Raw genomic sequence first — 14,385 nt, 5'->3', positions numbered from 1 at the left:
ACCAGGCTGGCCTCAAACTTGGAGTTCTGCCTGCCTCTGCCTTCCGAGTTCCAGGACTGAAGGCGAAGGCCACCACTGCCTAGGTCTGTTCATTTTCTTAGGTATTTCTTTTGGAAGAGACAAATACTTTCATGAGCCCAAACACAGCCTCTACTCTCTCAGCCCATACTTCTTTTGTGCACCCCAACTCCTCAGTATAGAGCCAGGGATTGCCCATGGTAGCCTGGCCAATCGGTGCCAAGGCTTGGCAACGGGGTGAAAGTGGACACCTTAGCCTCACTCATCCTTTCAGACATCCCTGACACCTGTTAGCCCCATGTCCTACCTTCTGCTGGGTTGGAGAGGTGTCAAGTCCTAGACTAGATCACAAAAGAAGGTACAATCTTTTGTTGTCTGTTGATTTGTGTCTTGTTTTGTTTTGAGACAAGGTCTTAGGCAGCTCAGTGTGGTCTCAAATTCACTACGTAGCCGAGGATGACCTTGAACCTCTAACTCTCCAGAGTTCTGAGATCACGGGGTGTACCACTACACTTGGTTTTAGGTGCTGCAGGGCATGAAAATCAAGTCCTAGGGCCTTCGGGGGAAGTATCTACCGAGCTGCACCCCAGCTCGGAAGACTCAGCTCTTGAAGGTGAAGGGACCCCTCTATCTTGGAGAGAGTTTTACAGAGGAAGTGGAAACTCTCTCTGGGGAGGAGCTTTGTGTGTGAATATGGGGGAAAGGCAGAGGAAATGCCTGCTCTCATTTCCTGAGGCTGAGGCAGCGAGGGCAAAGCCAGGCAGCTGTGGGTGAGGCTAGCTAGGAAGTGGTATACACAGGGCAGTGTTACCCAATGAGGGCAGAAGGCTGGGGGTGGGAGGCTTGGTCTTTATACTGAGGAATTTGGCCTCCAGCCCTAAGAAGAGGCGCAGGGCGCGTGGACAACTAACTCTCCTGCTCTGTCAGGCTTAGGAGTCCACCTAGAGAAGGAGCACAGCCACTGGGAAGTCAAGCCTGTAGTCCTAGCATTGTCTTTGCCTTACCTCAGTTTTCCCATCTGTCAAGTGGGGCTTTCATCCTTCATAGAGCTCTCTCAGCCTGGCAACCAGGCTTCTATCTATTCTATTCTATACTGTCAAGACAGAACAAAGCTGCTCAGAAGCCAAGAGAGGCAAATGCTTGAAACCCTACATCCTTTCTTGGTTATGGACAGACAGAGACATCTCTGCATGTCCAAGCCTTCATGACTCTTAAAGACGTTCCCAGAACCCTCATGCTCCGTCCCACAGTACAGTGCACTACACCCTCACCAGTGGAAGCTTCACCTCATACCTCACATCTCAGGATCCGAAAAGGAAACTTAGGGGCTTTGCGAGCTAATAGTTCCAGGAGTGGTCAGTAGTAGAGCACATGCTTAGTGTGCAGTCGTGGGTTCAATACCTAGTGCTGAGAAAAAATAACTAAATAAAAATAAGTTTTTTTAAAAAAGTTATTTATTTATTACATATACAGCAGCTGAGAACCTCAGGACTGAAGGTGAAAGAGCAAAAGAGGTGACCAATGGGACAGGGGAACGTCACCCCCCACACACAAGCTTGAGCCTTACTTCTTTATCCCTCTTAGCTTTATCACAGATCGAGGTCCCTAAGGCCCACTCAGATTTTACCTAAACTTGTGACAAAGGCCCTGACCCATATGAGGGAAGACAAGGGGAATCCCCTTTATCCTCTGGCAAGCAAATGAGACACCAAATAGACTAAGCCAGAGAAAATGGGTGAGGCAGGAGCTGGGTTGCCCAGCAGAGGAAGTGGAATAGGGATTCAAGATTTAATCAGAGACTGGCGACTACTTGGCTAGCTTGGGTGAGGTCCTTTGATCCTCAGCACCACATTAAAGGGAAAACGAAACAGCAGCAAACAAGACACTTCCATCAGTACACTTGAGAACAGCCCTGGAAGTTTCATACATGGCAAAGGCATCGGACAGACCTGAACTCAAGTTCAAATAATTGTTGAACTTGACAAGTCATTTTTTTTTATCAGCCAAATGGGGATAATTATTGCCCAGTATCACTGAGACCACAATTTTGGTTTTGCTTTTTTTAAAAATGTATAAGTTAGGGCGCTCTCCAAACAGTTTTGGGGACTTTTCCATAGTGCTGCCACAGCAGAGAGCCACAGCTGCCATCTCCCAGTTCCCGGGTTCCAGACTGAGTTCACCTGCTCTCCTCCCAATTGTGCCCTCTCAGAGCGCCCTGAGTGACTCAGCTCCTTTCTTCACTCAAATCCCAAAACACGAAGTCTTAAGAGACTTCAGAAGGGGCCATCAAGTTCTAGATCAAGAACATCTCGACCAAGCATCACGGGCACTTAAACTGGCCCCAAAGCTAGTTTGATTCCCATTTGGAGCGGCTTCAGCAGCCGCTCAATTAAGCATCCAAAACAACCGGCAGCTGCTTCACCATTCTTGGCTAGTGTTAAAACAAATAGTGATGGCACACCCCTTTGATCCTAGTACTCAGGAAGCAGAGGCAGGCTTGTTATCTTTCTTTTTTTTTCTTAATGATTTATTTTTATTTTATGTACATTGATGTTTTGCCTGCATATATGTCTGTGTGAGGGTATCTAGAACTGAAGTTACAGATGGTTGTGAGCTGCCATATAGGTGCTGGGAGTTGAACCCAGGTCTTCTAGAAGAGCAGCCCGGGCTCTTAACTGCTGAGTTATTTCTCCAGTCCCTTTTTGGCGCTTTTTAAAAATAAGTTATTAGCCAGCAGGGTGATGCAGGCCTGCAGTTCCAGCACCCAGCAGGCTGAGACAGGAGGATCCTGAATTCAAACCCTCAAAATAAGGATTGTCACTGGGGTGGTAGTGGCCGATGCCTTTAATCCCAGCACTCAAGCCATCTCTGTGAGTTCAAGGCCAGCCTGCTCTGCAGAGGGAGTTCTAGGACAGTCAGAAAAAAAAAAAGGAAAGGGAAGGGAAGGGAAGGGAAGGGAAGGGAAGGGAAGGGAAGGAAAGGAAAGGAAAGGAAAGGAAAGGAAAGGAAAGGAAAGGAAAGGAAAGGAAAGGAAAGGAAAGGAAAGGAAAGGAAAAGGGCTAACACTGCATCTGATGCTCCAGCAGCGGCAATTATTATTATTTGTTGTTGTTAAAAGACTCAGTGATTCAGCCTCAGGCTGAGGTCCGAGTTGTCAAATGATGAAAGCAATATTCCCTGACAAGGACACGTGGTTCCAAGCTCAGGGAACACCCTGTCGTTGGCCTCTTGTTGCCCCTCATCTCCTGCCTGTGCTTTTGAGAACTCAGAATTCACATACCAGGTCTTGGAACCTTGAGGCTAGTTTCATCCACCCCCAGGTTTGAAAGAAGGTAGCTCCCTTCCCCGCCCCCAAGCCCTCCTTCTTCCCTCCCTTTACCCCTCGCTATTTCCTCTGCCTTCTAGTTCAAAAGCAGCCAAACTCAAAGAGGCCTGCAACTAGCCCTGAGCTCATCTCCACAGCTGCTACCAGAGCCTGGGAAGGTCCAGGATGAACGGCCTCCTCTTCCTCGCTACCGTCAGTCTGTTGGTTGTGGTTCAGGTAAAGACAGTCCTGAGGGCCCTTGCCTTCATCCCCAGATCCCCACTGATGGACTAGGCTGGGGTCAGGGAGGGAATAAGTTCCTGGGGGAGCCAGCCTTCAACCACAGTGACTGAGATAGACGGTTACCAACAGGAAACCTGAGATACAGAAGGGCCTGTGTGCCTGGGCTTCCACTCCTCTTAGTGGCCGTCCATCTGCCCTCTGGGAAGCCCATGGTGCCGTGTGAGGAAACCTCACAGGCTGTCAGGTACATGGAGGCACTCAGAGGGTTTTGTGCAATTCTGGATCATGTGGTATGGAGAGGATACTCTGCTGAGGAGAGCTGCAAGCCACAGTCCTTTGGTAGGGGTGAGGAGATGTCTGACAGACTGCCATAGGCAGCAGGGGGTTGTCCCCTGCCCCTGGTATAGGGAAGCCTGGGTGTGTGGGAATGCAGAGGCAGAAGTCTCCCAATCAACTGCCACTCTGGGAGGTGAGGCAGCCTTCATGGCACCCATGTGCCCAGAGGGACCTGATTAACACAAGAATGGAGCCATCAAGTTCTTTATCAAGAACATCTCGACCAAGCATCACGGGCACTTAAACTGGCCCCCATCTGGAGCGGCTTCAGTGGCCACTCAATCAAGCATCCAAGACAACCGGCAGCTGCTTGTCTCCACCCTATACTCTGCCAGCGACCTTTCCATTCAGCCCGGTCTAATGTCATACTCCCAGCCATGGTGGACTCTTCCTGACAAGAGACCAAATTCCAAAGTGGGGTACCACAGACCCAAAAGTGCCCCCGTGTTTCTGGGAGGGGAAACCATTCCTCAGGCTCAGAAGGGCAATGGGGGCTTCTGCTTCCCTCTGTGCTGGAAGATCTGGTGGCCTGAAAAGTGACAGGAAATGTCTGTGCGGTGGGAGAATGACAGGGACAGAGACGACTTTATCACCACCTGTGACGGGACAAGAAGCCAAACATCCAACAGGGCCTATGACAGAGGATGCAGAGGCCTAGCGTTGGGGAAGGGCACAAAGGGGATGGGTTCTTAACACGAGATTCAAATCTTCCTGAGCATGGCAATTCTCTTGCAGATACAAATGGGAGTCTTGGGAGATAATAACACCAATGTGAATCCCAATGCGGCCACTACCCTTCGTTCTGGTCCTGCTCCTGCGGCCACTTCTCCTCATTCCGGTGTGGTCACTCCTCGTTCTGCTCTGGCCACTACCCCTCGTCCGGCTCCTGTGACTAACAAGGAGGTAGCCCCCAAAACTTCTGTAGTCAATAAACCCCCTGCGAAACCCCCAAAGAGTGGGGCCTCCTCACTCATCGATGTGGATTCCTGCAGTTTCTTCTTCTTCGCCAACACCTTAATGTGCCTCCTCTACCTCGGCTGAGGTGATGATGTTGCTTCTACAGCCCTGTGCTCCTCAAACAGCTGCCACCATCAGTAGCAAGAAACACCCCAACCCAGTCTTTGGAAAGTGTTAACACCAGAGAGCCCAGGAAGTGAAAATTGACAGCCAATGGCCAAAATGGGGAGGGGCTGGTGGAAGGGGCAAGTGACACCCAGTTGGGGCTCAATAAAGTTCTACTTATGCTTAGCTGGGGCCTCCCATGTGGTCACTGGTTATTACCGACCTCAAGAGGCATGTGTGCAGCAACGTTAGCTTTCTGTGGCCATGTGCAGGGAAGGTGGCACCAAGATGGCACCTCCCCCAGGTTCCCTAACTTAAAGCCACCTTGCAGAGACAAGGACAGGAAACTGTCACCCTCACTGCCACCGTTAGTTGTATTTGCTTCACTTGTGCCTGGTACTTGGGAGTGATGGACCCAGCTCTACCCCCTACCCCACACAACACTTTTCAGGCTGTATCCCACCCCCATGACCCAGGTGTCTTCATAATGACAGATGTGGGGACATCACATCTTGGCTCCGTTTCTCTCAAAACCCCCAACTGGAGTGCTGTAGACCCAGAAGCACCCCCGTGTCTGGGAGGGTTCATGGAAGGGCATTTCATGACTTGTCTGTCCATCACGGGGATAACAAGTGTTGCCACCCACACTCACAGCCAGGGAAGGCAGGAAGGACAGCCAGGCTCCTCTAACTGCTTCCCCTCCTGGGCTTGGGGCTGCAAAGTGACAGGGAGCCCAGACAGTAACCAAGACAGCCTCTGTGTCTTTGCAGGAACCTATGCCCAGAGGACTGGAAAGTGACTACAGCTCCGGGCCTCTGACAGCCTGACCTGTCTGTCCCCTAGCTAGGGACCCAGCCCCCTCTGACAGCCTGACCTGTCCCCTAGCTAGGGACCCAGCCCCTTCTGACAGCCTGACCTGTCTGTCCCCTAGCTAGGGACCCAGCCCCTTCTGACAGCCTGACTTGTCTGTCCCCTAGCTAGGGACCCAGCCCCCTCTGACAGCCTGACCTGTCTGTCCCCTAGCTAGGGACCCAGCCCCCTCTGACAGCCTGACCTGTCCTCTAGTTAGGGACCCAGCCCCTTCTGACAGCCTGACCTGTCCCCTAGCTAGGGACCCAGCCCCTTCTGGTTTCTGGATCAAAGTCAAGCCTCCATGCTTTGTGACTAGAGTTGGAAGAAGCAGGGAGGAGCCCAGGACAAGGCTTCTTGGGTGAAGACCCCCTCATCTCTCTCGCCATGCCCACTGTGGGCTCACACCCTGAACCCTGAAGTTCTCACTCATGGACACATCTGTATTCCTAGAATACTTTCCTCTGCTTTCTCTATTTGGCCTGGCTAACTCCTTCCCTCCCCGTGTGTGTGTCAACTAGGGGAGCTTCTTCAAGTGGCACAGACCTCCACTTCCGTTCCGGAACACCCACCAGAAACCTGCACTGGGATGGGATACAGGGCTTTGGTTAATGGTTGTGCCCCGCCCCCACAGTCAGGGAGGCAGAACTGGGTGGCACACTAGTTAGTCTGGTTCTGGAGCTCCCTCTGGTGGCAAGGGAAGGCTGTACAAAGAGAGAAGCCAACCTGGAGCGGGTCAGAAGGGTAACGGAGACCATCTCTCTCCCAAAGGCAGGGTGCAAAGACATGACAACACCTGACAGCGTGATAGAAAACAGCTGAGATCTAGAAAAAATATTTCATCCCAGCAAAAGCCTCCAGCAGGAAATGGGGTGGAACTGGTTCAAAGTACGTAGACAGTCCAGATCTGGGAAGGCCTGTTCTTGTTTGGTTCCCAGAGCACCACGTGGTCCCGGTCATAACCTCGGCCACCTGAGGGGGAGATTCAGAGGTGGTCAGGGTGCCAGAGACAGCACTGTCTCGAGTCCCCTTGGGTGCCCCCCCCCCCCAGCCTACGTTACCCTTCACGTCGAGGATCTGGCCTTCAAACATCTGGCTGCAGATGTGACCCAATTCACTGATGCTCCAAGTTTGGCGTGGTAGGCAGCTCTCGGCCCAAAGTACTACTTTGGAGCCTGGGCTAGGAGGTCCAATCACCTGTAGGCTCATGGTGGGGGCCACCTGAGGCCCCAGCAGATCATTAGACATTGCATTCCCCACAGGAAATCTCCCAAGCTCAAGCTGTCCTTCAGACACTGGATTTTTGTTGCTTGTTTTGTCTTTGAGACAGTGTCTCACTATGTAGCCTTGGCTGGCCTGGAGCTAACTATATAGACCAGGCTGGCCTTGATCTTACAAATATCCAACTGCTTCTGCCTCCTGAGTGCTGGGATTGAAGGCATGTGCCACCATACCCAGCTCATAAGCTGGTTTTGAATGCTGGCTATTACAACTGTAGCCCTAGGTAAGTCTCTTTATCCTTTTTAGATTTATTTATTTTATGAAGGTTTTTCCTGAATGTAAATCTGTGCACCACATATATGCCTGGTACCCACAGAGGTCAGAAGAGGGCATCAGATCCCCTGGAAATGGAGCTAGGGATGGCTATGAGGCATCATTTTTGTGCTGGGACCTGAACCCAGGTCCTCTGCAAAAACAAGTGCTTTTAGCTGCTATGTCACTTCTCCAGCCCTAAATACTTGTTTTTGGAAGGTTCAACATGAGAAAAATAAAAGAGGCCGCATTCTCTACTTCCTCCATGCATTTTGGATATAACTGGGCAGAGACTTTGCAAAGCAGGGTGGCAAACCTGGAGCTCAGCAGAACCAGTTCCGGAATCTTTACCTGGTTCTTCAGCAGTCCCTCTTCATAGTACCAGACGCAGCTGCCCCCAGCTCGGGGCTCAGAGACCACCACACGGCCTGCTTTCATGTCCTCCACGCGATCAGGCACTGACAGGAATCCCCCTAGCGCCGCATTCCAGAGGCGGAAGTAGGCTCGGTGCTGCGGACAAGGAGAGGCTGAGAGTCTGCTGCCAGGGGTGCCCACCACCCTCAACCCTGGGCCCTCTAGAAGACCCACACCCCCAAACTCTCCTTGCCTCCAAACTTTTCCTGACCCTGCTTTTAAATCACACCTTCTTTATATACCCATCCTGAGGGCACATGCATAACACATGTGCACAGTTCTATGACCATAGATACCTACACATGTATCTAGGGTGCCTGGCTGATATACCCACAGTCCACAAGGTGGCACAGTTTACAGAAAGCACAAGCAATTCCACAGGTTCATGCAGTCATCACATTCACACATCATAATTGACACAAAGATCCCCCTAGTCTGTTCAGTACTAAGTACCTATGCTTGCTACAGGTACAGCTAATTGTAATAACACAAATGCATGCATGCACACATGTGCACACACATATACACATATACACATGTGAGTGCTCACGCACACACACACAGAAATGCATGCATGCTAAAGCTAAAGAGAAATGCAGTGACACTAGAGAGCCAGAGATCAGAACGGGCTCAGCCGGCATCGGCAGGGCCTTCATTAGAGGTGACAGTCATGGAAACAACAAGGAAAGCCCCCAAATGGCAGGACTGGAGCAGATAACTGGTAATAAAGAGGTTGTAAGTCGGCTGTTTTTAGTTCCTCCCTTGCCACCTGGAAAGGGAGTTGCCACCAGGCTCTGCTATGGGTATAACTTAGACTAGGTTCTGGGAATATAGAGACAAATCAAATATAGTCTCTACAGGGTTGACCAGATGGTTGAGTGGGTAAACCTAATGGCCTGATTGTGATGTCCAGGATGTCTGTAAAGGTGAAAAGACAAAACCAAAGATGTCCTCCGACCTCCACATGTGCTCTGTGGCATGTACCCTTCCCTCTTTGATAAAGTCTTAAAAATGTAGTTTCTGCAATTTTTTAGTCTAACAGAGGAAGTATGTAACAAATAAATGAGTTGAGGTTTTCAAAACATGTGGCATTGTTCTGGGTAGATATGCCAGCTGCATTGGTGATAGGTAACATTTTTTATCCACAAACTGTCTCGTAGGCATTTGCACAATGATTAACTTCTTGACTTTTGACACCATCCACCTTAAGTATAAACTGCTATGGTTCCTGCTTCATATAGAGAATCTGAGGAGCAGAGATGAACAGAACTTGGTTGAGGTCTCCCAGCAGCTGGGACTCAGGAACAGGAATCCAGCACATGAGGTCAGGCTCTGTGACCTGGTGTGTCACCAGTGTGACTGCAAGTAAGTCATGCAAAGGGCGGAGTGGTACCATTTCTGCCCCGCCTGTCTGCACTTTGGCCTGGGATGTCTGTAAAGGTCCTGATCAAAGGGGACTTTAGTGATACCTTCCACTCTATCTGTCCCGGATCACTTGCTGTCCTGGAGGCTTTCATAGTGTAGTACTTTTGTTTGTTAGGATATCTGACTGCTTTGCCAGCTTCTAGAGAGCAGGGACTTACAACTATCTGGAAAACTTCAAGTAGTTCTAAATGATGTTACATTTACTCATCGCTCACTTCATCAGTCACTGTTTCAGGCCAAGCTTGTTTTTCTCATTTACTTTCTCTTTGTGTTCCCCTACACTATTAAAAAAAAACAATCAGGATTAAAAAAAAATTATCTATTGATATGGATACGAGTGTTTTGTTTGCATGGACATCTGTGTACCCTGTGTGTGCTCAGGGCCTACGGAGTTCAGGTTGGGTGTCAGATCCCTTAGAACTGGGGTTACAGACAATTTTGAGCCTCTATGTGGTTTGGGGAACTGAATCCAGGTTCTCTTTAAGAGCTGCCAGCACTTTTCTTTTTTCAGACAGGAGCTCACTAGCTGGCATGGAACTTACTCCATAAACCAGGCCAGGCTTTAACTCCCAGAGACCTCTTCTCCTCTCGCCTCTCCTCCCCTCTCATCGCCTCTCCTCGCCTCCTCTCCCCTCCCCTCTCCTCCCTCCCTTCTCCCTCCCTTCTTCCTTCTTTCCTTCCTCCTTTCTTTCCCTCCTTCTCTCCCTCCCTCCCTTCATCTCTCCCTCCCTCCATTTTTCTTTCTTTCTTTATTATTTCTTCTTTTCTTTATTGAGACAGGATCTCTCCTTGAACTTGGAACTTGCCTGTGCCCCTGCAATTCGCCTGTCTACCTCTCCAGCAGAGTTATCACAGTCACTAATGTCCAGCTTTTGACATGAGAACAAACTAGGGTCCCCGTGCTCACATGACAAGTGGTACTCACTCACTGAGCTATCATTGCAGTGATGTTGCAGTGATGGGGGCCAAACCTAAGTCTTGGTCTTGTTAAGTGAGTGCCCTGTCCCCAGGATGCCTTTCAACCTTATACAACTTTAGTTTTTCAGGGTTAGTTTAAGTGCTTGCTGTGAACAGTGTCTTGATCTTCCTTACAGGGAATATTTGTCAGATCTTTTCACAGGGTGTCAGGAAAGGAGTCCTTCTTGCCTTCCTTCTTCTCTTTCTGCTAAGTATTTGTATGGTGTGTGTGTGTGTGTGTGTGTGTGTGTGTGTGTGTGTGTGTGTCTATGCGTGTGTGTAGGTGAACTCATCTGTGTGTGCATGTGTGGAGGCCAAAGATTGGCCCGGGTGTCTTTCTACACCTTAAAATGTTTTTAAAGGTTTATTTTTATTTGTATGTGCATGCGTGTTTTCCCTGTATGTCTGCATGTGTATCACATGCATGCCTGGTGCTTGCAGAGGTCAGAAGAGGGCATCATTATCCCTGAAACTGGAGAGATAGATGGTTATGAGCTACCATATAGGGGCTGGGCGTCAAAACTTGGTCCTCTGCTAAGTAATAAGTGCTTTTACTATGGAACCATCTGTTGCGTGTAACTTGCCACGGGTGTGGTATTCACACGGGTCTATGAAATGAAGATTAGAGACACATGAGAATGAACTTAGCCTCTGTGGCTGCAGAAGGCTCAGTCTTCGTGAACTGAAGCGCTTTCCCATGCCTCTAGGCGTCTTTATTTTTTCTATGTTTACACTTTAGCTAGTAGATTTCTATATCTCATTATTCTGTACAGTTTTATGTTTTTGTATCAGTTAAAAATAAATTTCATTTAAAAGAGGCTATGAGTTTGAGAGGGAGCTGGGGATTATTTAATTACATTTTGATTTTAAAAATTGCAAAATTCACATAAAATATTTAATAAAGAAAAACAAAAGTAATAAAAGTAAACAACACAATTTGCTGACACTTTGATTTTGTATCTCCTGAGCTATGATGAGAATAAGCTCAGTTGTTAGGGTTGGGTAGTACTCAGTGGTAGGGCACTAACCTATCACGTGTGCAGTCTTGTGTCCCAGATCTGGCACTGTGAGTGTAACATGAACTCGTGTGAACACAGACTCTCTGCTTAAGTCTACAGGTTATTTTTATTGTTGTTGTTTTTTGAGATAGCATCTTGCCATGCAGCTCAGGCTGGCTTGGTTTTCACTATGTAGATCATGATGCCTGGTACTTTTGGTAGTCCTCCTGCATCAACTTCTCAAATACTGGGATCACAAATGAATGCTCCTACACCCAGCTGTGTGTGCTCTGGCATGGCAAAAGGACACAGCGGTGGTCTCCTGTCTCACATTACATCACTCAGTTGTTTGGCTTCCTTGCCCGATTTTTCAGATCAGGACCCTGAAAGAGCTCCCTCAGAGCAAGGCCGTGCACAAGGTGCTGCACAGAATCCTCAGCTGGCCCCTCTGCCCGAAACTAGAACATTGTTCAGATCCTGCCTCATGCCCTTGGTTACATTAACTTGTGGTGATCAGGATTTGGAAGATGTTTTTGCATGTATAAAGCAGCTGATTTTGTTTAATCTAGACGAAATGGCCTTTGTAGATATAATCTACTGACATAAACTCTCCTTTGCTAAAATGGATGTGATCGTAGGCCAAGAAAGACCTTGGATGGGTCTCCACCTGTCAGGGCAAAGCCAACTCTATCTCTGAACTGGTGAATTGGTGAACTAACAAGTATTTAAGCATCTACACATGGTGGATGCTGTGGGAACTATGTAGCTCAGTGGGTAGACGGTCAGTCTGGCATACCAGAGATCCTGAGTTTGATCCCCAGGACTTTCTAAAATAAGGAAGAGGAGGTACACAAACCTGTAACCTTAGCTCTTCCAGAGATGGTAGCTGGATGTTAAGGAATCAGACTCACCTGGTCTTTAAATAATAAAAGGAAATTTTGGTCTAAATATGATAATTTATTACACAGCAGTAGAATGTGAGTATTGGTGTTTGTATCTCATAGATTGAATTAGGTACATATTTTGTCATTAAAAACTGAGACAAGGGCTGAAGAGATGGCTTAGCCATTAAGTGTACAGGTACAAACTGCTCTCCCAGAGGGCTCCAGTTTGGTTTCCATGACCCATATGAGGTAGCTCACAGCAGCCTATAACTCCAGATCCAGGGGGATGTGAGATTTCTGATCTCTGAAGGCACCTGCACTCACGTGTGCATTCTCTGCACCCCTACCCAGAACATATATACATAATAAAATTGAGATAGAGAACTATGAAGCCTGACGACCTGAGTGGATCCCTGGGGCCCACATGGTGGAAGGAGAGTCCTGAGTCTCACAGCTGTTCTCTGGCCTCCACATTAATGCGATGGCAATGTTTCCCTCCAATATAAGTGTGTGCATAGAAAGAGAAAAATGGGATAAAATTCAAATCTGTTGATGTGTACCTCTGTCTTGGTGCTGTGATTTGTTTATGAGATGTTGGCCTCACTCTCCAAGGCTTCATCATTTCAGTCCTGCGTCCTCTCTTGGGGCGACTCTCCAGTCTATGCGTTTCTTTCATTTGTTTGTTTTGTTTTGTTTGTTTCATTTTGTTTTGTATCAAGGGCCTTGCTATGTAGCCTAAGCTGATCCCAAACTCTTGGGCTCCAGCAATCCTGCTGTATTGCATTAGTCTCCTCACTAACCACCATGACAGTTTACACCCCAAGTTTTGGTAAATGTGTAATTGCCACCTGAATTATGGTGTATGATTTGACTCCCAAATCTCTTTGTATACCTTTGCAGTATATCCCACCTTCAAATGTCAATTTCTTTTTAAAAGTAATAAAAAATTTTATGTGTATGTGTGTTTTGTCTGCATGTTCTCCTGTGCACTGCACCACTATGTGCTTTGGTGCCCAAGGAAGCTAGAAGAGTCTTGCTTCCTTAGAACAGAGATTACAGATGGCTGTGAGCTGTGGGTGCTGGGAATGGAATATGGGTTCTTTGGAAGAAAACCAGAGTCATTAACCCACGCTATCTCATTGGCCCCTTCAAGTGTGAATTCTTAGCACTATAAATTAGAATTATCTGCTTTCGGAAATTTGAATATCATCATGTGCTCTTTGTGTGTGTGGCTTGCTGTGCATGGGGGCAGTATTGTCAAAATTTATCTTAAAAGACTTATTTTAAGTGTGTGTGTGTGTGTGTGTGTGTGTGTGTATGCAATACATGTGTGCACACATACATGGAGGCCAGAAGAGGATGTTTCATTCTCTGGTACTGAGTCACAGGTCGTTGTGAGCCACCCCCACATGTTTGGGAACTTCTTTGTTAGAGCAGCAAGTATTTTAATTCTCGAGCCATCTCACCACTTCCGCATCTTCTGTTTCTGAGATGGTGTTCTCCTCTGTTTAGGATGACTTAGACCTTCTGGGCTCAAGTGCTCAGGTGTGTGCCTCAGTACCCAGCAGGATTCATAATTTCATTTTACACTGTTATCTCTTTAACAGTAGCTGAGTATTTTATCCTGTGGACACATGATGATCTGTTCAGTTTCTCTGTTGATGGAGTTTTAAAATTATTGGTTGTTATGAATTATGACGCTCTGAACATTCATGTATAACTCTTCCTGTGCCTGTTTATGTGTTTTTTGATAAATATCTCATGATCCAGTAAGATGCCTGGGTTGTAGAAATGTTTGACTTTATGAGAACTTCTCAAACTTTCCTCCAGAGTGCCTGCACCAGTGTGTACTCCTAGTGCCACGCGTGTGCTAGTCATGCCCATGCTCACAGCACTGTTACTGTCAGTCTTTTAAAAGGTAGCTATTTCTCAGCAATTTCTTCCTGGGACCTTTCTGTTCGCACTTTGCAGAAACAGTTCACTGACATGCCTGTCACACTGAGTTCTCTTTCAGCCTCTAAGGTCTCCATGTCTCTGTGCTTCAGGTCACTGCTTCCTGACATGTAGGATGTGGGAATCACATGGGAGTTTTCCAGAATACTCAAGCCCAAGTCTCATGAACATACTGCCTCTTCTTCCCCAGGATGGAATATAGGTTTATGCAAGCTGAGAAATTCCCTCAATGATGCACAGCCCTAACTAAAAGCCACTGCCCAGCTTCTACTTCCTCCAGCAGGGGCCTCTTGACCACTGTCACATTTCTCTTCCCATTGCTGTGCTAAGACAGAGAAGCAATTAGGTGTTTATTCAGGCTCACAGTTGAGGGGTACAGTTCATCATGGTGGGAGCTAAGTTGGCAGAA

At 47.9% G+C, this 14,385-nt stretch overlaps 1 protein-coding gene across 1 annotated transcript; it reads left to right on the top strand.

Moving 5' to 3' along the window:
* The first annotated feature begins 3,433 nt into the window (after positions 1-3,433).
* On the top strand, positions 3,434-5,098 carry LOC146896018 (CAMPATH-1 antigen-like). Its single transcript, XM_087907953.1, has 2 exons — positions 3,434-3,559; positions 4,637-5,098. Exons 1-2 carry the CDS (start codon positions 3,509-3,511, stop codon positions 4,940-4,942), a joined length of 357 nt encoding a protein of 118 aa, XP_087764079.1. The 5' UTR covers positions 3,434-3,508; the 3' UTR covers positions 4,943-5,098.
* The last annotated feature ends 9,287 nt before the right edge of the window (positions 5,099-14,385 follow it).

The sequence above is a fragment of the Myodes glareolus genome, chromosome 1, assembly GCF_982192425.1.
Source record: "Myodes glareolus chromosome 1, mMyoGla1.1, whole genome shotgun sequence".
In the NCBI taxonomy this organism is placed as follows: Eukaryota; Metazoa; Chordata; class Mammalia; order Rodentia; family Cricetidae; genus Myodes; species Myodes glareolus.
This window is presented reverse-complemented; position numbering and strand designations above follow the sequence as displayed.